The following is a 26217-nucleotide window of genomic DNA, read 5'->3' on the forward strand; positions in this document are numbered from 1 at the left end:
CTGTACCTTGACTCCAATGTTGGTGTTCAAGAGGAGGGTGCTGGCCTTGAGCTCCACATAGAGGTGTGGCTCCTTCAGGAACGGGAGGGTCACCGTCTGGGAGTCCACCTGGTGAAGAGGACAGAAGAACATAAGCAGAATCAGCTGGATCAGGCCCAGGGGCTGAAGGGAAGAAACAGGTCTGCTGGGGCTGGTTGGACGCAGAGAGGTGGAGGGCGGAACCAGCTGGGGAGCCCCCAAGGAAAGGAGGCTCAGATTCCAGGAAGCGGTGGTGGGGCGATGTTGAGTGGTCCACAGGGGAAGAGGGAGCACACTGGGAAGAGCAGGTGTCAGAAGAAGAGGAGGCAACAGGGTTTAGTGAGAGGGGAGATTCAGTGGCAGAGAGAAGTCTAGAATCAGACGCAGAAGCTGAAGCAGGAGAGGAAGGGGCCAAGAGGCAGACAGAAACCAGTTTGGTGAAGAGTCATAGGTATTTCCTCCTGCTGCTGAGACAAGCTCTCCTCTCCCTGGTCTCTGCTACCATTTGCCATCCGCCATCAGCCATCCTCTGCAACCATTTGTTGCTGATCGGCCCCCTCGGGAAAGGCTGACTCCTCTTCCCTTGCACTGGGGCCTCTTGCCGGTGATCTGCCCCTGGCTGGTCTTAGCTCAGTCCAGGGAGATCAGTAATAAGCGACACCTCCCTTTTGAGAGATGCACACTCCCTTTCCCCTTGCATCTCAGCAGAAGAAAGAAAACAGTCTGAAAGTAGTCTAACTCATTCTACTTTATTCCACAGACTGTACACGAGCTAGTACAAATCATGACTTCTCTCTCAGAAGCCTCCGTACAACTCACTCACTCCTCCTTTGCAGCAACAACAGGAAGGTCTCAAGTTACACTGAGAACACAACCTTGAGAACAGCGTAGGACATCCTGTCTCACGCTCAGTACCATCAGAAGAATCACATGATGTAAACAATGTGCTGCTATCATGCAGCTGGTGAGCTCTCATACGCCAGCACCAGAACCAGGAGAGGCATGAATAGGGCAGAGGAGAGATGGGTTCTCAGGAAGGCACAGCCTCCGATTGCTTGGGTGAAAGCCCTGGAGAGGAAGAAGTAGGATGTAATCCATTGGTGCACTCAAATGCAACATTCCTTCTTTCCCTAGAATGGGCACAAGCAGGGGGACATCCCGTCAGTGCAACTTTCTGTTCCACTGGTCTGGAGCATCTCCCCTTGCATGTGACCTGGGAGATGGGCGTGGATCTGGGCGACTCCATAAAAGAGCCGAGTCACGCAGCCATTTTCTTGAGTCTTGATTTCTAATTTTTGTCTCTCTCTTGTTGCTGTTCTTTTGCTGCCTGCTGCTCTCCTGCAGCCATTTTCTTATGGCACGGAATCCTAGGGGGTGCCAAATGTATACCTACTGTATACCAGTCCCTTTTGATCGGCGGTGGTGAAAAGCAATGGAGCAAAAGTCTCCGCCCTCCCCTGTTGCTCTATTACTCCGTAGCATCAAATATTCCCGATGGCTCAGGAAACAAAAGCAGTTATTATTTCCGCTGCGTCGTTACAGGCGAGCGATTTTCCTCCCCCCAAAAAACTCTAAAACTTTGAGTCCCCCCCCCTAAAAAATTAGGGACGCGGGTGGCACTGTGGTCTAAACCACTGAGCCCAGGGCTTGCCGATCAGAAGGTCGGCGGTTTGAATCCCCGCAATGGGGTGAGCTCCTGTTGCTTGCTCCCTGCTCCTGCCAACCTAGCAGTTCAAAAGCACGTCAAAGTGCAAGTAGATAAATAGGTACCGCTCTGGTGGGAAGGTAAACGGCGTTTCCGTGCGCTGCTCTGGTTCGCCAGAAGCGGCTTAGTCGTGCTGGCCACATGACCCAGAAGCTGTATGCCGGCTCCCTCGGCCAGTAAAGTGAGATGAGTGCCACAACCCCAGAGTCAGCCACGACTGAATCTAATGGTCAGGGGCCCCTTTACCCTTTAACTTTACAAGGGACACGGGTGGCGCTGTGGGTTAAACCACAGACCCTAGGGCTTGCCGATCAGAAGGTTGGCGGTTCGAATCCCCATGACAGGCTGAGCTCCCGTTGTTCTGTCCCTGCTCCTGCCAACATAGCAGTTCGAAAGCACGTCAAAGTGCAAGTAGATCAATAGGTACCGCTCCGGTGGGAAGGTAAACAGCATTTCCGTGCGCTGCTCTGGTTCGCCAGAAGCGGCTTAGTCCTGCTGGCCACATGACCTGGAAGCTGTACGCCGCCTCCCTCAGCCAGTAAAGCAAGATGAGCGCCACAACCCCAGAGTCATCCGCAACTGGACCTAATGGTCAGGGGTCCCTTTACCTTTAAATTAAATTTGGGGACGCTGAGTGGATCTTTGCACCCTGGCGGCGCATATGTTAAAGACGGCCCTGATCCCAAGCACCAGCTTAGGAGGAGGAGGCGGAGCTTCTTCAGGGGGTGGAGCATCCGATCACAGCCCCTCCCCTCCCGCACCTCACCATGACAACCCGGTCCTGGAGCAGCTGGACGGTGGTGTCGCCAATCATCACGGCCACTTCCTTGGTCCAGGAGACGCCTGTCCGTCCACGGTCATCATTAGTCACGTGGATGCTATGGAGGAGGGGAAGGGAGAAGCAGGGAGTTCTTTATCACGACATATTGTTACATTTACGTTTCTTATTTTTAAAAAATAAAAATTAAATGTATAACAAACAAGGTTATCCAGGTGTTCTGGCATTAGTGAGAAAGAAAAAAGGAAGCAAGGAAGGAAGGAAGGAAGGAAGGAAGGAAGGAAAGAAAGAAAGAAAGAAAGAAAGAAAGAAAGAAAGAAAACTGATGGCAAGAAGACAAAAGATATATAAAAATATGGCAATATTTCAAGACAGAATCATAAACATTGCATCAAAAACTCTCATCATAGGAGAAACAAAATAAAAAATTTCCTTCTATTAGCACCTTAGAGACCAGTTTGTTATTGGTATGAACTTTTGTGTGCATGCACACTATAGCGAGGAGACGACTCTCTTGCTAAAAGAAATCTAATGGCTATTGGTCTGTTTCCTGGAACAATTCAAAGTGCTGGTTATGAGCTATAAAGCCAAATAATAATAATAATAGTAATAATAATATTTATATCCCACCCATTGGCCTGGGTTGCCACAGCCACTCTGGGCGGCTTCCAACAAATTAAAACAAATTTTAAGGATCAGGACTGTAATGAAGACTTTTCTATTTTCAGAGACAAACCATGCGGGCGTTTTCCAGGGAACCCATGTTTCCCCTCAAATCTTCAGTCCACGTGTCTGGTCTATTATATGCCATTGGGCAAATGAAACATCTAATAAATAAATAACTCATCTGATAACAACATCTAATAATAAATAAATAAACATCCAATAATGAATAAATAAAACATCGAAAACAGCGGTTCCCAATTAGGGGGTCTGGTATACTTAAAATCCTTTGCTTATTAGGGGCTACACCACATTTTGTTTTGCAGAGCTAACTGCCATAGAGTTACCTACGGTGTCTGCTCCCAGAGAACTGTGGAACTCTTCCCTGACCAAATGGCGCAGTTAAGAGAATACCTTGAGAGGCAATTCCAAACAAAAATCTATGGGAAAGTGGGATAGATATAAAACATATGTTCAAAAATACGGTAAAGGTTCGCTATCCATGCTAGCATTTGATTGGCGTTGGAGTGAGACTGAATTGAGAAATAAGACTAAGAGAAATAAGACTATATCCTATATTGATATAGGAATATATTAGATAAAATGTAAAGAAATATACAGTAATAAGAGTACATTCATTTGTAAAAAAAGGAATATACAACAGGAAAGACAGGAAGTCTAGTGTGTTGGTATGTATATGATTTTGGAGAGGGGAAATTTTGTTTCTGTTTTTTCTCTTTGTTCTTTCTTTTTTGTTTTGTTTCATTTTCTTTCTAGGTATATAAAATTTGTATATAATTTTTCTATACATGTTGGAATTTATATTATAGTAAGTCCTGTAACGTAATATGACGTTTACCGATGTAATATAAGAATGTTAACAAATAAATAAAATGCAAATTCAAAAAAGAAAAAGAGAACTGTGGAACTGCCATCTAGCACGTCCCCTCTTCCTTTGTTCTCTTTGCCACGCTTCTCCCCCCCGCCCCCAAATCCTGCCCTCCCCGATCCCTCCGTAGGACGGACCAGTCTCACCTGAAGTCTCCCCCGTCGCAGTCTTGGGCCAGGACGTAGGTGCAGCTGCCCTGAAAGTGGACCATCTTGCCGTCGAAAGTGCGGTAGTGCGGGTCGCCGAAAGCCACGCAGGTGGCGGGGCGAGGGACGCAGTGCGGGCAGCACATGCCAGGGATCAGCGTGGGCGTCTCATCCTGCCGGACACAGGAAGGGGGCGAGAGCGTCAGGGCGGCATTCTTCCCCCTACCCCTGCTCCCCTCTTTCTGGACTGTATTTTAGGAGCGTCTGAAATGGCCTCGTGCCACATCAGGAAGTCGGTCCTTCCAGGCTGGCACCACCTCTGCCAACTGGGCAGTCTTTTCCGAACTCTGCCATGCGGGAGATGGTCACCATCGCCGCTGGCACGAGAGAGGGAAATGAAGAGCAGAAAATCTGCCACAGAAATCGGGGGCAGTGACTGTTAGAATACTCCCCAGCGACACAAATCATAATGATTTCTGCACACTAATCTCCTGATTTCACACAGCCAGAAGCGTAAGACATTTTAGTCTAATCTACTACTGTATTTTTCGCTCCATAAGACACACCTGACCATAAGACGCACCTAGTTTTTAGAGGAAAACAAGAAAAAAAATATTCTGAACGCAACAGTGGATGTATGATTTTTGTGGTTCATGCTGTGGCCACAGACATGGTATGCGATTTGATGATGGGTTTGGGGTAGCCCAATGCAAAAATCCTGAGAATTCATGTGGATCCGTGCTTTATAACCACGTTTTTGCGCCATTGCGGCCCCACGAAACAGTGGATGCGTGTGTTTTTTGGTGCAGGCTGTAGCCATGGACATGCTATGTGATCTGATGGTGAATTTGGGGTGACCCAATGCAAAAATCCTGAGGATCCATGGGCTTTTACCTCCCCCTTCCCAGGCAGCCTCCTTTATTTCTAGAGTCCCTTATCTCCCTCCCGATCGCTTGCTGATCAGCTGCTCAGCGGCTTCCTTTCAACACCCTCTTACCTCTTTCTAAAAAACAAACAAAGCACAATCTGCTTTTTGCCCCTGGGCAATTCGGCTCCAGGAACCACGCATTCGCTCCATAAAACACACAGACATTTCCCCTTACTTTTTAGGAGGAAAAAAGTGCATCTTATGGAGCGAAAAATACGGTATTTATTTACAGACTATACACAGAGAAAGCATAATGGTGTCTGTTCTCTTTCGGCTCCTAGAACGAACGGGCACTGCAAAGGTCATGCCCAGCGAGCTTCTGGGCCGGATCTGATTCCATTTCCCAGGTCCTGGTCCAACCACCGCATGACAGTGGCTCCTAATCCATTGCCTCTTTCTTCCTCCTCTCCCTCTGAAGCTCCCGAGGCAGATGTTGGTGGCAGCAGAGCAGGATCGGTGCTGTAGGGGTGCCCTGCCCTGTCCTGGCTGTTCCACTGCAGCTCATCTGGGTGAGTCAACCATCACCCAACCGCTAACTTGCTTCCTTGCGCTGCCTGCTGTTCTGTTGTCATGCTGCCACTGGCATCGCCACCTAGTGGCAGCCACGCAAACTGCAGCATGACAACTTCCCTACAAGAATATTCTACAGCAAGAAATATAATAATAATTTATTATTTATACCCTGCCCATCTGGGTGGGTTTCCCCAGCCACTCCGGGCGGCTTCCAGCAGAACACTAAAATACAATAACCTATTAAACATTAAAAGCTTCCCTAAACAAGGCTGCCTTCAGATGTATTCTAAAACTCTGGTAGTTGTTTTTCTCTTTGACATCTGGTGGGAGGGCGTTCCACTGGGCGGGCACCACCACCGAGAAGGCCCTCTGCCTGGTTCCCTGTAACTTGGCTTCTCGCAGGGAGGGAACCGCTAGAAGGTCCTCAGAGCTGGACCTCAGTGTCCGGGCTGAACGATGGGGGTGGAGATACTCCTTCAGATATACTGGACGGAGGCCGTTTAGGGCTTTCAAGGTCAGCACCAACACTTTGAATTGTGCTCGGAAACATACTGGGAGCCAATGTAGGTCTTTCAGGACCAGTGTTATGTGGTCTCAGAGACCACTCCCAGTCACCAGTATAGCTGCCGCATTCTGGATTAGGTGTACTTTCCGGGTCACCTTCAATGGTAGCCCCACATAAAACGTTGCAGTAGTCCAAGCGAGAGATAACTAGAGCATGCACCACTCTGGCGAGACAGTCTGCCGGCAGATAGGGTCTCATCCTGCATACCAGACGGAGCTGCCCTGGACACAGAACTGACCTGCGCCTCCATGGACAGCTGTGAGTCCAGAATGACCCCCAGGCTGCGCACCTGGTCCTTCAGGGGCACAGTTGCCCCATTCAGGACCAGGGAGTCCCCCACACTTGCCCACCTCCTGTCCCCCCAAAGCAGTACTTCTGTCTTGTCAGGATTCAACCTCAATCTGTTAGCCGCCATCCATCCTCCAACCGCGTTGGAGCATTGAAAGGAGCATTGGTTCTCCCCGCCCACCAGCCGTGATCCTCAGACAGCGGCTCATGGAGCGAAGACCCCGCCATGGCCTTCCAAGGGCTGGATGAATCTCCTCCCTGCCCCTTCAACTCACAGCGGCGCAGGCAGCAGGTGGGCAGCGCTCGTTCCGGCAGTGCACCTCTCCAGACACACATGTGCAGGCCGTGCACTCATCCACCTGCCAGTGGTCATTGGACTGGAAGGTCTGGCCCTGGTGGGTGCAGGTGGCGCCTGGGTCTGGGGAGAACAGAGAGGAAGGGCGGTCAGCTCATGCCTGTTGAGAAGGCACCCGTAGTGGGACACGATCCACGAAGAAATAAAAAGGTTACTAAGAACTTCACATAGCAAAAGACCAGAAACATACTGTCAGAGCTGCCCGAGGTCCCAGCTCACAAAGGACCAACGCTGCTTCGTTGTTAAGTACAAAAGTCTTTATTGAAGTTCAGTTTCACTTCCAGAGCCGCAGCGCGCAGCTCTACGTCTCAACTGTTAGACCGCTGATGATCCGTCTGAATCTCCCCCCCCCCGTACACCAATTTAAGACCCTCGCCTTGCTCCACCTTTTCCGCTGCTCTTTCCTCCTCTGGGTCCGCCTGCCCGCCGGGGTCTCGCCCTTTCTAGCCTCTTCTGACGCTGATTCCCCTGAGCCTTCCCCCTCCCTCCGGCGGGCTTTAGGAGCTGGTTCCCCATCCGGGTCTCCTGCTGTCCCCTGCGCTTGCACATTTGAACTTGGCGCGCACGCCCAGCCAGCAGCTTTCCTCCTGACCGTTTCACTGCTGCTGTCACTGCTTCCCCCTTCGGGGGGCTAGCTGCAACTGACCTCCCCTCCATTCCCCCACTCTCCGATGGAGGCGTGGTCAGCCCTGACTCACTCTCTCTCCCCAATGGAGGAGACGCTGGCCCTGACACATGTGACTCTTCCCCCCACTGCGCTCTGGTGGGGAAACTGGTCCCGATCCTCCACTGCTGCTTTGGGGTTCCCCTCTGGCTCCTTGTTTCTGGTGCGTCCCCCCTGGGACCCCCCTTGCCCTGACCATAGGCGCCCCCTTTTGGGAATCTTCTGATTCGCTGGAGAAGCTCATGGAATCTCTCGGGCCACTGTCATACTCCCCTACGCTGCCCTCAGATTCTTCCCCTTCGCTCTCCAATTCCTCTCTCCCCAGTGCTCCTGCTCCTGATTCCCTGACACATACCTTTTGGGAATACTGAATAGTGATATTTCTAGAGGAAATACTAAATTCTTTCTGTACGCGATATCAGCGGCGAGAATCCTGGTGGCTAAGTACTGGAAGGGTAACCAGCTAACGACCAAAGAGGAATGGTTATGTAAATTATGTGAATATTTGGAACTGGCCAAATTGACGGATACAAAGGTCCGTATAGTTAAAGCTATGGTTTTCCCAGTAGTGATATATGGAAGTGAGAGCTGGACCATAAAGAAGGCTTATCGCCAAAGAATGGATGCTTTTGAATTCTGGTGCTGGAGGAGACTCTTGAGAGTCCCTTGGACTGCAAGAAGATCCAACCTCTCCATTCTGAAGGAAATCAGCCCTGAGTGCTCACTGGAAGGACAGATCCTGAAGCTGAGGCTCCAAGACTTTGGGCACCTCATGAGAAGAGAAGACTCCCTGGAAAAGACCCTGATGTTGGGAAAGATGGAGGGCACAAGGAGAAGGGGACGACAGAGGACGAGATGGTTGGACAGTGTTCTCGAAGCTACCAGTATGAGTTTGACCAAACTGTGGGAGGCAGTGGAAGACAGGAGGGCCTGGTGTGCTCTGGTCCAGGGGTCACAAAGAGTTGGACACAACTAAAGAACTAAACAACAACAACAACAACAATAATTTATTATTTGTACCCCACCCATCTGGCTGGGTACATATAGAATCCTAGCTGCTGCTGTTACAACTCTGCCAATTTTGGGATTTCTGCGCCTATAATCCCTAAGAGAAGTCCTGGCTTCTCGCTTTGCGGATTTTATCACACTGACATGCTTTGAACAGCTGTGCCGCCCAGCTCCTACCTTGGCACTTGGCGCAGCACTCCCCGGGCACTTGCAACTTCGCCAGTCCGTCTTGGCACACGAGGGGCATGCATTCCTGGATGTGGCACTCCACGTGGCCCAGCTGCGCATCAAGGAAAGATGGAAAGATTAAAGGATGTTCACGGTTGCCAGGGGGGCCTTGGCAGATCTCTCCCCTGCCCCCCCCGTCTCCAGGACTTACGTTGCACGAACAGGAGACACAGTTGTCCGCACTGTCTTTCCAGGTCTCCCCGTCAGACACGCGTCGCCCCTCAACCTCAATCACACACTCTGGAAAAAGGACGGGGGGAAAGGGAGGAATAAGCGGGACACCACTGGGCTCAAGTCAGGGGGAGCTGGGGGGGGCTTGGAAAAGGAGGGAAGGAAGGAAAGGAGGGAGGGAAGAGGGAAGAAAGAAAGAAAGAAAGAAAGAAAGAAAGAAAGAAAGAAAGGAAGGAAGGAAGGAAGGAAGGAAGGAAGGAAGGAAGGAGGAAGGAATGAGGGAAGGAAGGAACAAGGGAGGGAGGAAGGAAGGAACGAGGAAAGGGAGGGAGGGAGGGAAGAAGGAAAGGAAGGAAGGAACGAGGGAGGGAGGAGGAAAGGAAGGAAGGAAGGAAGGAAGGAGGGAGGGAGGAACGAGGAAAGGGAGGGAGGGAGGGAAGAAGGAAAGGAAGGAAGGAAGGAAGGAAGGAAGGAAGGAAGGAAGGAAGGAAGGAACAAGGGAGGGAGGGAGGTATGAGGGGAAGGAGGGAAGAAAGGAAGAAATGAGGGACGGGAAGGAGATATGACTATGTGTGTGCTTCAGGGTTATCCGGCAGGTCTGGTCAAGCCGGTACGAGGCAGAAATCTGTGCTTGCTGGACCGGGGAGATGAAAATCAGGGGAACTCCCTGCCACTGGTATTTGTGGGGTTTTGTCAGAGAGATGCCACCCAAACCTAAATCCACCCCACCCACCTCCAGGCTCCAGGGTATGGCGGGTCCATCAGGGTGGCCTGTCCCTCCGGAAGAAAGCTTTGGATAGGTGGGGGGTGGAAATCAGAGAGCGGGGAGGGAGAGAGAGACCTCACCATCGCAGATGGGGCAACAGGCTCCGTGCGGAGTGAAACGCTCCGCCGTGGGGCAGCTCAGTGCCGGGCAGACTTGGTGTACACAAACCCAGGTCAGGTCCTGCGTGGAAACAGACAACAGCTGAGCTGGGAGATCAGAGGCGGTGTGTGTGTGTATGTGTGTTTTGGAGATCTCAGAGGACATAACATAAGAGAGTAAAAAGATGTTATGTACTGAGCTGAATAGGATCCAGAATGCAGCAGTCTGATTGGTCCCAGAACAATAGGATCCAGAATGCAGTAGTCTGATTGGTCCCAGAACAATAGGATTCAGAATGCAGCAGTCTGATTGGTCGTAGAACAATAGGATCCAGAATGCAGTAGTCTGATTGGTCCCAGAACAATAGGATTCAGAATGCAGCAGTCTGATTGGTCGTAGAACAATAGGATCCAGAATGCAGCAGTCTGATTGATCCTAGAACAATACAGCAGTATGATTGGTCCCAGAACAATAGGATCCAAAATGCAGCTGTCTGATTGGTCCTAGAACAACCGGATCCAGAATGTAGCAGTCTGATTGGTCCTAGAACAATAGGATCCAGAATGCAGCAGTCTGATTGGTCCTAGAACAATAGGATCCAGAATGCAGCAGTCTGATTGGTCGTAGAACAATAGGATCCAGAATGCAGCAGTCTGATTGGTCCCAGAACAATAGGATTCAGAATGCAGCAGTCTGATTGGTCCTAGAACAATAGGATCCAGTATGCAGCAGTCTGATTGGTCCGCAGGAGCCACCCAATCCAACTCCAGGTGGAAGTGAATCCGCAACCTGATTGGCCTACAGGAGAATCCCGGAATTAGCCAATCACATGGGGCTCTTGTGTAAATAATGTATATAAAGCAGACATCTCGGGGGAACTTCCATTCCTCCTCACCACTGTGAGCTGAATAAAGAGCATGAAATCCACACTCGACTCCGAGTATGTTTCATCCCATTATGGGAAACTCACAAACAGGATTCGAACACAAGAGCAATGCTTTCCAGCAACCGAGATTCAGCAGCCAGAGCATAGCCATTTTGGCTAGTCACTAGCCCTCTTCTCCTCCCTGAATCCGTCCAATCCTCTTTCAAAGCCTTCTAGGTGCTGCCTACTGTGGGAGGGAGTTCCGCAGTCTAACTCTGCATTGCGGGAATGTCTGTCCTGACCTTCAGCTTCATTGAGGCAAGAGGCTCAGGTTGCTTAAAGCGTTAAGATCAGAATGTGGAAAACATGAAAACAATGAGAAGAGGCAGGGACGAACATATCGGAGATATTTTTCAGAGGTCCAGACTATGGGGAGCCTGGGAAAATTAATAATTAACAATTTGGACTGTAATTTGGCCTTTTTTATTATTTTAGCTTTTTTTTATCCCCCCCATTTTGAAATGTTTATATGTAGTAAAATGAAAGAAATGATAATAATAAATATTTTAGCTTATTGTTTTTAATTGGATTATGATGTGGCTATGTTGATGGGCTGTTTTTATCGGAAAATCAATAAAAATTAGTTATTTATTTTTAAAAAGAGGCTCAGGTCGATTCTGTGCTGTACGTTTAAAGCCCGCGTTCCCCTCCCAAATTATCCTGAGAACGGCCGTTTGTGAAGGGCGTTGGGAACTGTAGTTCCGGGAGGCAAACTAGAGTTCCCAGGATTCTACCCGCCCCCAAAGTTTGCCCAGAAAGGAAGGTGGGGGCACCCAGCTCCCCCCATTTCTGCTCCATGCGTATCCCTTACAAAAGGGCTTCGCTCTCTCTCCTTTTGCCTGGGTCGGAGGAGGCAGGAACAAGTCGTGAGATTCCTGCGCCCTGCGGCGCCACAAAATGCCTCGTTTTCGCCTGGCGTGGGTCACCTGGCGGAACTCACCTTGCACTGGCAGGTGTAGCAGGGCTCGTCGGTGGCTTGGACCTCGTTGCCCACCAGGCTGGAAGTGCAGTTGCTAAGCGCCTCTGCAAAAAAAAGCAGAAATGTTTAATAATGATATTAGTTTAATAATGATATTGGAAAGCTGTTCCTTTTAATTACAAAGAAGGGAGGGATTTGAGGATGTCAACCAAGATGTTTAAAAGGTTGGATCTGTGAAGAATTAAGTTTGTTGTTATTGTTTATCTGTTTATTGTTCCCCCTTTTCCCCCCTGTCTTCTTTTTTCTTTTTCTTTTTCTGTTTTTGTGTATCATTTTGCTTTGTGGTTTGTGTTATCACTGTGGAAAATTTAATAAAATTTGTTTTTTTTAAAAAGAAAGCAGAAAGGAGGCTGCAAAGAAACAATTGGGACTTGTTTTCAAAAAGCGCTTTGCCCAAACGCTCCAAGCGCTTTGCATCTCTTCAGGCAGGCTGCAATGATCAGTATCCATCCGTCCGCCCATATCACATTAATCACAGAATCGTAAATTGGCAGGGACCCCGTGGGTCATCTAGTCCAACCCGCTGCAATGCAGGAATCTTTTGCCCAACCGGAACTCGAACCCGCAACCCTGGGATGAAGAGTCACACGCTCTTATTCCGCCTGAATGTGGCAGTTTCTCTCGTTCCTCATTTAATCCCCACAATGTCCCTGTGAGGTAGTTCAGGCCCCCCGAAGGTCACTCAGTGAGCCTCATGGCAGAGTGGGAGTTGAACCCGAGTCCTGCTGTGGGCGGAGGGTTGGAGAGGCAAGGAACGGCGGGTTTGCCTAAAGCAGCCCCCGCTCCGCCTGCAGAATGTGTCATTTCAGAGGGCGAAACTTACCGTATTTTTTGCTGCATAAGATGCACTTTTTCCCTTCTAAAAAGTAAGGGGAAATGTCTGTGCGTCTTATGGAGCGAGTGCATGGTCCCTGGAGCCAAATTGCCCAGGGGCAAAAAGCAGATTGTCCTCTTTTTTTTGGAAAGAGGGAATGGGGTGTTGAAACAAATCCGTTGATCGTTTGCCGATCGGGGAGAGAGATAAGGGACGCTAGAGATAAAGGAGGCTGCCTGGGAGGGGGGAGGTAAAAGCCCATGGAGCCACAGGATTTTTGCATTGGGTCACCCCAAATTCACCATATGACATAGCATGTCCATGGCTACAGCCTGCACAAAAAAAACACCCACCCACTGTTGTGTGGGGCTGCAGTGGCGCAAAGCACGGATCCACATGGATCCTCAGGATTTTTGCACTGGGCTACCCCAAACTCACCGTCAAATCACATATCATGTCTGTGGCCACAGCATGAACCACAAAAATCATACATCCACTGTTTCGTTCAGAAGATTTTTTTCCCCTCCTCTAAAAACTAGGTCCGCCTTATGGGCAGGTGCGTCTTATGGAGCCAAAAATACGGCAAATTTTGGCAAATTTCTTTCGTCGTTTCCCTGTCTGGGCTGCGGTTCACAAAATTACAGGATCGTGGCATTTAAAGGGACCCTGTGGGTCATTCATCCCAACCCCGGACAACGCTCTCCCTTTCTTTCCCTCTTGCCTTCTCTTCACCATCCCACGCTCCTGTTATAAGAATTCCAAGGTCCCAAATATATAATAAGCGTTCATAAATTTACAAGTCAAACACATACGTAAGTATATAAACCACGTGTCTGAAATAGGACAGGAGAGCAATTCTGAAGTCATTTGGACTCTCCCAAATTGACCTCAAATATTTCTCTGCAAGGAGGAAGAAAATAGGAAATCCTCTCTATAGTCTTTTGATTACCTGTCTTAAGGGCATATTTGTGTATGAATAGGGTGAGCTTGTGACCTGGATTCAGGAACTAATAATAATAATAATAATAATAATAATAATAATAATAATAATAAATTTTATTTATACCCCGCCCTCCCCAGCCAGAGCTGGGCTCAGCGCGGCTAACACCAGTAAAATCACAGCAAAAACATAATAGGGGAGGGGAAGGGAGAAAAAAAACTATTTAAAATACGGGTTAAAATGCAATTTAAAATGCAGCCTCGTTTTAAAAGTAGCCCATAGATCAAGACCATAAGGGGAGGGCAACATAAGGGTCAGACCAAGTCCAAACCAAAGGCCAGGCGGAACAGCTCTGTCTTGCAGGCCCTGCGCAAAGATGTCAAGTCCCGCAGGGCCCTGGTCTCTTGGGACAGAGCGTTCCACCACGTCGGGGCCAGTACTGAAAAGGCCCTGGCCCTAGTTGAGACCAATCTAACCTCCTTGAGGCTTGGGACCTCCAAAATGTTGTCATTTGTGGGGGGGCCACTAGGTGGCGCATCGGAAGATGGCTGACAATAACATCTCTCCGACCCACACAAGGTAATTTGGAGGCTATGATGAGGGTAATTAGCCTCCTTAACCCCCCCAGGATTGTGGGGGGGGGACGGCCCTTGCCTGCTGTGCCCTATACCACCCCCGAATTTGTGGGGGTGGGGGCACTAGGCACAATGCCCTCCTGTGGGATTCCGGCACTCCTGGACGCTGTCCCTGATTCGCGCCGCTAGTTGCAAGCATCTTCAAAAGAAACAATTTGGACGAGATAAATTGCACATGCTTCAAGGAAAAAGGGGAGCAAAGACTGCTGACAGAAGAGATCTCTGATAACAAGACAAGAATAAAATATGAGAAGATACGTCAAGATACGGTACTACAAATGACTGAGGGGGGAGGGGGGAAAAACCTGCCTTCCTTTTTCTTACGTGATTTAACAAGAATCTCCTCCCCTAATGAGTCAGAAACTAAGGACTTAAGCTGTGGATTTAAGGCTGTGTGGAGATAAACTTTCGAACCAAAGCAATGTTTCAAGATGAAGCTGGAAAGCTAAGAGTTTTGGAATGACGCAGTTAAAAATGCCGTTGCCATTTTGGGAGGCATTGTTGGAGCTCTTGGGTCTGGAGGAGAAAGAGAGAAATAGAATTGTTTACATATCGTGGATCAACTTCTCGGTGGGACTTAAGAGCGACAAATGCCAAATTTATGATGGAAAGAGCGATGTTATCTACGAAGGAGATATATGGAAACCATCTGGATTTAGTGGAGGAATGGGAAATCCACACAGGATTATTATTTTGCTTATCGGCTTAAGGAGACTAACAGAAGAGATCGTAAAGGAAAAATAGAAATTATATGAACAAGATATGATGTGGAAACACCAAGATAAGACTGGATAGAATTATGAATTTTGTTTGGACTGATTGGGACTTTATTTGGACATTAACGCAGTAATAAGAAGATGATCTGAATCTCCCTTTGGATCTTGAAGTATGGGTTCCCCCAACAAAATTTAAAAATTTGGCTTTGTAATTTGGAATTTATGTGATGTGATTTAATTTGATGTCATTGGCCAGTTAATAAAAATTATTTTTTTAAAAAAATGTTGTCATTTGTGGACCTTAAGGTCCTCCGTGGGGCAGACCATCACAAAAGAATGGCCAGGCTGCCCAGGTAATGCAATCAGTGACCATTATCAGGTACCCTGGCAGACAAGATTTCGGCTGTAGATGTATGTATGATGTTTTTTGGGATGGTCTTGAGCTACAGGGTGGGCAATTTCAAAAGTCTATATAAGGACTTGCGCGCCATTTTTCTGGGTTCTCCCTCCTGTGTGTGAAGGGGGCACCCTGTTGCAACAGTTTAATAAAGATCAGGCTTACTAGCTGCTTTGCTTCTCAATAATCTCTGGTTGGCCTCTTTTATTTTCTCTCTTTTATATATATATACATTTTTATTAATTTTTTGACATATCAGTTCCAACAGTCATACAACATAACTTCTCATCTTATACAATATTTTTAGACTTCCATCAACACCTCTGATGATTTTCCGTTCTTTATCACTTGTTCTGCATTTCTTAATTTCTATATTACATTTAATTATCCTTAACTAATAACTCTCTTCAGAGTCTTTCTTGCAATATTTCAAATAATCCACCTTACAAAACTTCTTGCAGTCCTACTAGCGTAATCTGTTTATCACAGTTACTTTTCAAATAGTTCATATATTTACTCCAGCCTTCTAAGAATCTCTGATCCTGCAGGTTTCAAATCCTTCCTGTTAATTTATCTAATTTATCTAATTTATCTAATTCATCAACTTGATCCTTGGCCTCTGTTATTTTCTCTTACCGACAGGGAACCTACTTAAAGACTCTATTTACAGGCTTTCCCCATAAGGGAAAGGGAGCGGTTTTTTTCTTATAACACTCCGAAATGACCCACTTTTTAAAAGGGTGTGTTGACACCAGCCTTCCCGAACCAGGTGCTCTCCAGCCGGCTGGGGACGATGGGAGTTGTAGTTCAAAGCGCCTAGCGTGCCCCAGGTGGCAGAGGCCGGTTTACACCTCCACTTTTGGCAAAAAAAACCAAGCCAGAGATTGCACAGGCTGACTCGGCCCTCCAGATGTTTTGGGACTACAACTCCCATCACCCCTAGCTAACAGGGATGATGGGAATTGTAGTCTCAAAGCATCGGGAGAGCCGAGTTTGCACAAGACAAATTGAAAACTGTTTATCTTCCTTGTCTGTACCTCTGGAAGTGCAAGGGGAACAGATTCAGAGAGGGACGCTCCCCATTTTGCTCCTGCTCAGGCTTGGAGGGGAATGGTGGTGCAGATTAGGGGCGAGACTCACGTGCGCAGGTTGGGCAGCAGTGCCCGGCGCTCGGCGCCTGGATCTGTTCCCGGGGGCAATCCAGGAGGCTGGGACACTGCTTGCGGTAGCACTGCAGATGTTGTTCCCCGTCGGACATCAGCTGGGGGAGGAAGCAGAAGAAAATCAGCCAAGGCCTCTTCTGCGCCTTTAAGTGTCGTCGGCCTTCAGCCCTGCGGAACTCCCTGCCACTAGAGATTCAGCAGATCTGAGCACCTGCAGAAAACTTTTCTGTTCCACCAGGAGGTGAATACGACACCCTTCCGAAGCAGTTATAACCGGAGCCTGCTTTTAAGTTATCGTTGCGTGTATTATCTGAAGGTGTAGCCTTATGAGGCTTTGCCCTCGGGTGGGAAAAATATTGCGCCTGGGAAAGGGAAGTGGGAGTCAACAGACACTCAAGAAATAGTTTCGGAGAAAAGGCTTTTATTTCTACCATCCATGAACTGGTAGAAGGAGCAAGTGTGAAAGTCCACAAAAAGCATGCATGTGTTCACAATCATGTGCACAAGCATATATACCCATTCCAGATCCCTCCCCCTTTCTCCTCCTTCCAGAGTCCTGCCCCATGAGTTCCTCTGAGCATGAACAGAAAGCTGTCTTGGGACTATTGGGACTCTTGGCACCCTTCCCAGGAAAGGGGTTTCAGAGTGTTCAGATATGTTTCAATCTCTTGTTCTGGCATGGTTCCCGGACAGAAAGCAAGTTGCAATGTGGTTCTTTAGCAAGGCCAGAAGGCATCAGAAAGGCCTGAGAAACGATGGACTGTGTTCTCTACCTTTTGTTACAGCAGAGCGGAATGTTTCTGATGCTTAGCTGCTGAGAAAATGATTTTGAAAAGCTTTGAGAAGCTTTGAGCCTGCTTTGGTGGGGGGGGGACTTCGGGCCTAGGTGGGGTCACCTGTCCTCACCTTCCTTCATTCCCCCCTCTTAATCTTTGGACAGCCTTTTTCTTAAAAAGGCTCGTCCCAGGAAGGCACAGGCTGGTATACTTGGGCCACCGCTATAATCTGGGGGCGAAGCATGCGTGCAGATACCCCCCCCCCTTAGGGAAGTTTTTAATGTTTGATGTTTGCGTTTTTAATATTCTGTTGGGAGCCGCCCAGAGTGGCTGGGGAGACCCGGCCAGGTGGGCAGGGTATAAGTAGTAGTAGTAGTAGTATTAGTAGTAATAATTGTAGGATGAAAGACAAGCTGTGAAGCTTTGTGTATTCAGCAAATGTGATGTCCAGCACTGAACAGTATTCCGGATATTGACTACTGTTTTGTAGAATTCTTCATCAGCGTGGTGGGAGGATATAGAATTGCTTCATAAACCCCTCTTATTTCGAATACATGAATGTAAATGAAAATATCAAATGCTGTGGAAGGAAAGTGTGAGGGGCAACAAGAGGCCTTTGGCGTGGCATTTGATTGCTTCGTCAAACAAAAAGTATCAAACGCCGCTTGATTATGAGAGAAAGGAAATGAATATGTTCATTTACATACATTCATTCGAAATAATTGCTGAATACACAAAGCTTCACATCTTCACATCATATTTGCTGACATAGCTGGGATGTGGCAGCTTCTGTGCAAGGACTGCAGATGGCGCTTGAGAAATGCAAATTTGTTCCGGGAAATGGAAACTGAAACTTATACGGGAAAGTCAAAAGAGGAAGGGCTCTCCGCTCACAAAGTTGCTTTTCTTCTAGCAAAGGAACAATTTCATCACCCCGCAAGGGCAACCACCGGTCATATATGGTTTAGTTGCACTAGACTAGATGGCATTCAGGGTCCCTTCTAACTTGACAGTTCAATGATTCTATTATTCACTGGAGGCTTTTAAATAGAGGTGAGATGGCTATCTGTCAGGGATGTTTAAGTCCTGATTCCTGCTTTTCAGAGGGCTGGACCTAGATGCCCCCTTGGGCTGCGCTGTCTCTGCAGAGACCCCCAAGTATAGGCCGGTATATGAATTCTAAGAACTATATAAGAAATATATAGTGCGGTATAAAGTAATGGATAGATAAAGTACAGTGAGATTAAGTGGAAGTCAGTTTTAAATTTCTTCTCTATAAGTTTTATAATTGTGTTCAGTATGAGGCGTATATATGAGGATAATTATATTAATCTTCTTGTATCTTATAATGTGGTGGTTTGTTTGATTTTTCTGTTACTTGATTGTTTGATTGTATGTTTGTTCACTTGTATTACTTGTCTGTTTTCTCATAAATGTATTTATTTTCAAAATCAGCACCACCCAGTCACAATGCCAGGGGGGCATGTTCTCACCTCTCCTGCCTCCCTGGTACGGAAGTAATAAAATTCTATGACCGTTGAATTGGAAGGGGCCTCCAGAGGTCATCTAGCCCAACCCGCAATCCTCCAAGAACCAGGCTGCTCACCTCACAGGTGCAGATTTCGCAGGGGTCTTGTCCCAGCTGGAAACTCTCGCCTGGCCCGTACGCCTGGCCCTCGTAAGTGCAATCTGGGAAAGGGGAGGCCAGGGTTATTTGAGGCTTGCCATATTTCAAAAAGTGAAAATCTGGGCACAAAAGTTGAGTTGGATATTTTTTTTTTGGCTAAAATCTCAAAAAAGAGCGTTTTTTATTTTTTGGGAAATTTGCCAAAAATTCTACACTTCCCCAGACATTTTTACCCATTTTGGGAAATTCATCTTCACAAGTTCTGGCATCAGGAGAGAAGGGCGAAAGATCTTCCCACTGTCTCCATGCCGTGAATAATTTTACAAGTAGAAAAAAAACAGTCACAAAACGAATGAAAATCTTGTGGAAATAAACTAAATAATAAAAATCAAAAAGTTTAAGGGGAAAAATTAGAAAAACCTAAAAATTGAACAAAGCCTTCATTAATGGGATGCCGGCTACAAACCTTGTTTCACTGAACTATTCAGTTTCCTCAAAGGAAATAGAAAAATCATAAACCTTAAATGACCAAAATTCAAAAAAAAGGGGTAGAACTCCCAAAAAATTGTAAAGTATTATAATCCTAGCTCGACCGAGGTAAGGCAAAGCGCAGTAATAAAGGACTGAGGACTCAAAAGTACAGTTTCTAATACTGAATTTACAAAAAAGGGTTTGAAAACCTAAATGGCAAGTTTTAGACAAAGCGCAACTTGAAGAAAGCAAAGTAATAAAGAGTTGAGGACTCAGCTGTGAAAATTCTAGTGCTGCTTTTACAAAAAGGTTTAAAAGACCTAAATGGCACAAATTCAAAGAAAGGAATACAAGATAAGCTGTTTTAGATTTTAAACAAACTCAAGAACAGGGCTGAAACGCTCCCATGGTCTAGATGTTACTGCTGATGTTAAGTCTTTAACTGAGGAAACTGAATAGTTCAGTGAAACGAGGTTTCTAGCCGGCATCCCGTTAATTAAGGCTTTGTTCAATTTTTTCAATTTCTATTTTTCCCTTAAACTTTTCGATTTTTATTATTTAGTTTATTTCCACAAGGTAATATTTCTAGTCGATTACTTCTTGTTTCAGGGATTTTCATGAATAATTTTACAAGCTTCTGTCATGCTGCTTCGCCCTCGCCGCTAAAAAGCCCCCCCTACGCCGACACCTTTCCCCATGGGGGTACCGCTCCATCCCCTGGAGAGCCCCTGGCAATCCATCTCCCGCCCCCTCCTGTGCCCCTCCTTGCCAAGGCCGCCATGCCATACCTGCGCAGAGCGGGCAGCACTCCCCGGGCACCTCGATCTGGTTGATGCAGGAGCTGATGCAGGCGATCTCGGCGCAGCTGGCCACGCCCTCCGCGCACATGCACACCATGCAGGGCACCGAAGAGGAGAGCCAGCTGCTCCCGTCCTCTCGCTCGCGGCCCTCATACACGCAGCCTGCGGGAAGGGGCGAGGGAGGGCGTCAGGCTCACAGCTGCACCCACACCCCTTCTCAGCCGCCACTTAGTGCCCCAAATATCTTGAGTCGTGGCGGTGTAGTGGTCAGGTGGGATTGCTATGAGGAATTATGAAATATGGAGCAAGCCATTGCATCTGCAATGAACGCATTGCGTTGACTGGGCTTGATTCATTGACAATAATTTCTGATCAAATCCCACAAGCCTCTCCATCTCTGCCCATTTTCTCTACTGCCCATTTTCTTTCTCTCTGCCTGACAGGCATGTATAAGCATTCTGAACACAGGCCAGTTGCTTCACCAGGCATCCTGGGTCATAAAGATAGAAGGTAGCTTTGTAGTTTAATCTTTAGATAGATCTTAAGGACCAGGAGGGGATGCGGGTGGCGCTGTGGGTTAAACCACAGAGCCCAGGACTTGCCGATCAGAAGGTCGGCGGTTCGAATCCCTGTGACGGGGTGAGCTCCCATTACTCGGTTCCTGCTCCTGCCAACCTAGCAGTTTGAAAGCACATCAAAGTGCAAGTAGATAAATAGGTACCACTCCGGCGGGAAGATAAATGGCGTTTCTGTGCGCTGCTCTGGTTCGCCAGAAGCGGCTTAGTCCTGCTGGCCACATGACCCGGAAGCTGTACGCCGGCTCCCTCGGCCAGTAAAGCGAGATGAGCGCCGCAACCTCAGAGTCAGCCATGACTGGACCTAATGGTCAGGGGTCCCTTTACCTTTAAGGGCCAGGAAGAGAGTTCACAAGGAGATGGTTAATACTGCCATCCTTCCTCTCCTGTTTATGACCTCCGGGGTTTTGCTGAATGCATTCCTCCTTTTATTCCCATTTTATTTACTCTGAACTACATATGCATGCTGAAGTAGGAAATACTTTCTTTGTAGTTAAAAGAATTTCTTCTAATCTGTCTTTGTCCCACGTGGGGTTTTTTGAAATGCTCAGAGGAAATCTGATTGGTTCTTACGAACACTGTGTAAAAAGTTCTTTTGTGAATAAAACGACCTGGGCCAAGGGGTGGAGAGAATTATTATACGCACTCCTCCCAGAGTCTTGCTGGTCAAGCCTCATGTGTATTCTATTAATCAGAGTCCAATCTTTCCTTGTTTTGGGAATGCTACATACCACCCAATTGGAGAAACTGTCAGTTATCAAATGGCAACCACGTGATGCAGCAGCAAAAAAGGCTAATGTGATTATAGGCTGCGTCAACAGAAGTCTAGTGTCCAGATCAAGGGAAGTCCTAGTCCCATTCTATTCCATCTTGGTCAGATCCTTCCTGGGAAATTGTGTCCAGTTCTGGGCACCCCAGTATAAGGTGTGCAGAGGAGGCCGACCAAGATGATCAAGGGAAATCAAGCCTGATGAGGAACGGTTGAAGGAGCCGGGTATGTTAAGCCTGGGAAAGAGGAGACTGAGAGGAAATAGGACAGTCATCTTCCAATATCACCTTTGCAGCGGGGGCAGCAGACCCCAGGCTCCGTCACGGGGTGGGAGCAGGTGGTCAGGGGGCACTGGATCATCTCGCAGCGGACGTTCCCCTCCTGCAAAAGGGGGAAAGGCAAGAGGGTCAGATCTCACCCCCCCATACCCCTGGCACCCCCACGCCCCTTGATGCCCACCCCATCGGTGGGTCGCTCTGAATTGCCCCACCTAGGCTGTGTGCGCATTTTAAGGTAGAGTTTAGTAATCATTCCACTATTGATATACTTCTTCTTAATTGTATTTCAGTTCAACAAATACTTTGATAAAATACATATTTTCGTGATGTGCAAATGGCTTTAGATACCTATCAGGTCCATAAATTACCATATAGCACAGGGAGAGGCAACCTAAGGCCCGAGGGCCGGATCCGGCCCAATCGCCTTCTCAATCTGGCCTGCGGACGGTCCGGGAATCAGCGTGTTTTTACATGAGTAGAATGTGTCCTTTTATTTCAAATGCATCTCTGGGTTATTTGTGGGGCGTGCCTGGTGTTTTTACATGAGTAGAATGTGTGTTTTTATTTAAAATGCATCTCTGGGTTATTTGTGGGACATAGGAATTCGTTCACCCCCCTCCAAATATAGTCTGGCCCCCCACATGGTCTGAGGGACGGTCGACCGGCCCCCGGCTCAAAAAGGTTGCTGACCCCTGATATAGCATATACGAAACAAAATTTAAAAATTCCTTCCAGTAGCACCTTAGAGACTAAGTAAGTTTGCTATTGGTATGAGCTTTCATGGGCTTGCACACTTCTTGCGTGCACACGAAAGCTCATACAAATAACAAACTTAGTTGGTCTCTAAGGTGCTACTGGAAGGAATTTTTTAAATTTTGTTTCGACTACAGCAGACCAACATGGCTACCTACCTGTAACTGGACATATAGCGTATATTCAACACAAAAAACAGCGACCATTTGTTGTTGGCAAAGGACAGCTGGACATAGAAAGGGCCCCGTGACCTCCAGTAGCTTAAAGGTAAAGGTAAAGGGACCCCTGACCATTAGGTCCAGTCATGGCCGACTCTGGGGTTGCGGCGCTCATCTCACTTTATTGGCCGAGGGAGCCGGTGTACAGCTTCCGGGTCATGTGGCCAGCATGACTAAGCCGCTTCTGGCGAACCAGAGCAGTGCACGGAAATGCCGTTTACCTTCCCACCAGAGCGGTACCTATTTATCTACTTGCACTTTGACGTGCTTTCGAACTGCTAGGTTGGCAGGAGCAGGGACCGAGCAACGGGAGCTCACCCCGTTGCGGGGATTCAAACCGCCGACCTTCTGATCGGCAAGCCCTAGACTCTGTGGTTTACCCCACAGCGCCACCCGTGTCCCTCTAGAGACCGGATAGCTTTATGTTTAATGAGCTGAGGGCCTCATTAAACCTAAATCCGGCCCTTCTTGGGGTCCTATCCATGAACGAGGAGTTCCCTGTGTCTCACCTGGCAGCTGCACTGGAGGCAAGACTCCGGCTTAAAGACTTCTCCGTGGGCATGGTGCTCCCCTTCGAAGAGGCAGTCGTGGCAGAGAGGGCAGCACTGCCCGGGTCCAGGGGCCGGGTGGGAGCAGAGGGGGACTTCGCAGGGAAGAGACTCGCATGTGGTTTCGCCACCCTGCGAGGAGAAGGAGGTTGCCTGAGCCCACAGCTGCCCGCTGCAATCCGCAAAAGCTGCGCCACTGCAGATGCCACGCAACCCCCAAATCTTTTAGCGCCATAGCTGTCAACTTTTCCCTTTCCTTGCGAGGAATCCTATTCAGAATAAGGGAATTTCCCTTTTAAAAAAGGGAAATTTGACATCTATGTTTAGCGCGGCATCCGTTTCACTGTTTCGTGCCCGCCTATTGAAATCAGGCAGGCGTCTTCGCGGTACCCTTTTCGGTGCCTGTGTGATAGGAATTTTGAGGTTTTAGATATATGATAATGTTCATAAGCATACCAACCAAGCACGTACATATATCAGCACAGGAAGACCGACCTGAAGCCATTTTGATTCCTAAACTGAGCAAATGTTTTCTCTGCAAGGTCAAAGTGGAAAAGCCTCCCCATTGTCTTTTCCTTCACAAATCCTGTCTTAAGGGTATGTCTGTGTTGAATAGGGTGTGAGCCTGTGACCTGGCCCAGGAACTAAGTATTTATCATTACAAAAGACTGGCCAGGCTCCCCAGGCAATCCAATCAAGTGACCATTAACAGGTAACCTGCCAGACAGGAGGTAAACAATGCACTCAAATTTCTGTTGTAGACCGCCTTTTCTGTGATGTATGTATCATGTTTCTGGGGGTGGTCTTGATCTACAGGGTGGCAATTTCAAAAGTCTTTATAAGGCCTTGCACACCATTTTTCTGGGTTCCTCTCTCCTGCGTGTGAGGGGAGCACCCTGTTGCAACAGATCAATAAAGATCAAGCTTACTAGCTGCTTTGCTTCTCAATATTCTCTGGTTGGCCTCTGTTATTCTCTCCTACCAATAGGGAACCTATGTCAGGACTCTATATGGGCTCTTGGGTACCCCATAAGGGAAAAGGGCGATTTTTGTTTACAACACCTGCGATAAACATTTTTGTTCAGACGAGCCTGACCAGATGTTTAGGTGGCTGAGGCGAGTTTTTTAAGTCTCTCGTTAACTTCGGAAGCCTTAAATCTCCTTACATTAATTCCTCATTAATTCCTGCTCTCCCCGGGATAGTTCGCCTGGTGCCTTCATTGTACACCTTATGGCGCCAGGCAAAAATGTTCCTTTCTAACCAGGCCTTTGGTGGATCTGATTGACATCCTATGCCCTTTAAAAAAAATTGGGGGAGGGCTATTGGGTTGTTATTTTAATTTTTATTATGTATTTTGTGGTTTTATATCTAGATTTTATTCTGTGAACCCCCAGGTACAGGGCAGTACAGTGGACACTCAGGTTGCGAACGTGATCCGTGCGGGATGCACATTCACAACCCGTACGGCACGTCTGCGCATGTGGGGGTTGCAATTCGGCGCTTCTGTGCATAGCGCAAGTTCGTGCTTCTGTGCATGCGCGACTCCCGAAACCCGGAAGTAACCTGTTCTGGTACTTCCGGGTTTTGGCTGGTCCGTAACCCGAAATAACACAACCTGAAGCATCTGTAACCTGAGGTATGACTGTATATAAATTCAATTTAATAATAATAATAATAATAATAATAATAATAATAATAATAATCTGACATATCCTTTTTCGCAGACCACTTTGAGGTTTCCTTTCTCTTAAAATCAAGCGGCGTTTAAGCAATAAAGTGCCGCACCAAAGGCCCTTGCTTGCCCCTCCCACTTTCGCCTCTGGCCCCGCCTCCGATTGGCCTGCGGCCCCCGAAAAGTCGCTGGGAAGGGAATATGGCCCTCTGTGAGGAGCAGGGACCGGAGGGCAGAGGATCTCACCACGCAGGAGCACTGCTGACACGGGTCCGACGGCAAGAGCCACTGGGAGCCTTCCGGATATTCGCGGCCTCCGTGCTGGCACACTGTCGGGGAGACAGGGAGGTTAGGGGTCCGCCAATAGCCCCTCGTCCGCCCCAGCCTCAAAACTGAGAGCCAGCGAGGCGACATGCTTCGACCTGGGAGAGGCGGGTTCGAATCCCCACCCAACCCAGGGGATTAAATGGGGAGTCGGGGAGGAACGCCGCCTGAAACTCCTTGTAGGGGAAGGTGGCACATTGATGCAATAAATAAAAGCGGATTCCGGGGGGACCGGTTTTTGCGGCTCACCTGGGCATTGTGGACAGCACTGCCCAGGCTTGCGGACAGGACTGGAGCACGGCACCTGGGGGCAAAGGACCGGGCTGCAGAGAACGTTTCCGCGGAGGCAGCTGCAGTGCCGGCAGGGGTCCGAGGCCGGGGTGAAGACTTGCCGATTGGCAAGTTTCTGGCCCTCATGGAGGCAGCCGTCGCAGGTGGGGCAGCAGGCGGGAGCGTCGGGGGGCAGAGGGTGGGTGCACTGCTGCGGGCAGGGCTTGGGCTGGCAGGTCACGACTTCTGCCTGCGGAGGAAGGAGGGAGGCAGCTCAGGGGCTAGGACACTTGCTTGGCATGCAGAAGGCTCATTGGCTCAGCCTTGCCATGACAGGGGGTGCTGAGCGAGGCCAGGGGAGCCCACCTGCCCCTGTAGGTGCCAATCCCTCTGCCCTCACCTGGCAAGTGCACGTGTGGCAGGCGTTCTGCGGCGAGCCAAAGGCCTCCCCACTTTTGTAGAGGCGCCCCTGGAAACGGCAGGCACCCGTGCACTTCGGACAGCACTGCCCGGGCGGCACGACGGGGTTCTGGCAGGGCACAGCTGGGCACGGAGCGGGTAAGCAGGTCACGGTGCCAGCCTGTGGGCGGAGAAGGGACAAGGGCCCTGTGGTTTACTTCCTGGGCATTGGCAGAAATGTTCATAGAGATGGGCTACCCCCAGGAATTGGTGACGACCATCATCTGCGCCCTATAAAATCCATCCCACTAGGCCACGCTGCCTCTCGGCTCCGAAGTCACGGAGGAGGTACCAGTTGGCCGTGTGCGCGTGAGAGAGAACAT

The 26217-nt window shown here is 48.5% G+C and overlaps 1 protein-coding gene and 1 long non-coding RNA gene across 2 annotated transcripts in view; one reads left to right on the forward strand and one right to left on the reverse strand.

The window, feature by feature from the left end:
* The window catches only part of LOC310743172, a 204632-nt gene that overhangs the window by 68134 nt on the left and 110281 nt on the right, over window positions 1-26217 (forward strand). The window lies entirely within an intron of this gene.
* KCP (kielin cysteine rich BMP regulator) overlaps window positions 1-26217 on the reverse strand; it is a 101906-nt gene that overhangs the window by 10161 nt on the left and 65528 nt on the right. Inside the window, exons 33-48 of the mRNA XM_083572461.1 lie at window positions 25836-26015; window positions 25415-25685; window positions 25088-25170; window positions 23130-23300; window positions 21659-21752; window positions 20016-20189; window positions 18736-18818; window positions 16331-16451; window positions 11650-11732; window positions 9766-9865; window positions 8900-8988; window positions 8698-8800; window positions 6769-6911; window positions 4200-4372; window positions 2490-2601; window positions 7-108 (exon numbers count right to left, since the gene is read on the reverse strand). Coding sequence (XP_083428587.1) covers window positions 7-108; window positions 2490-2601; window positions 4200-4372; window positions 6769-6911; window positions 8698-8800; window positions 8900-8988; window positions 9766-9865; window positions 11650-11732; window positions 16331-16451; window positions 18736-18818; window positions 20016-20189; window positions 21659-21752; window positions 23130-23300; window positions 25088-25170; window positions 25415-25685; window positions 25836-26015 — 2082 coding nt within the window. The remainder of the gene's footprint in view (window positions 1-6; window positions 109-2489; window positions 2602-4199; window positions 4373-6768; window positions 6912-8697; window positions 8801-8899; window positions 8989-9765; window positions 9866-11649; window positions 11733-16330; window positions 16452-18735; window positions 18819-20015; window positions 20190-21658; window positions 21753-23129; window positions 23301-25087; window positions 25171-25414; window positions 25686-25835; window positions 26016-26217) is intronic.

Source organism: Podarcis filfolensis, assembly GCF_964270895.1.
Source record: "Podarcis filfolensis genome assembly, chromosome: 10".
NCBI classification, from domain to species: domain Eukaryota; kingdom Metazoa; phylum Chordata; class Lepidosauria; order Squamata; family Lacertidae; genus Podarcis; species Podarcis filfolensis.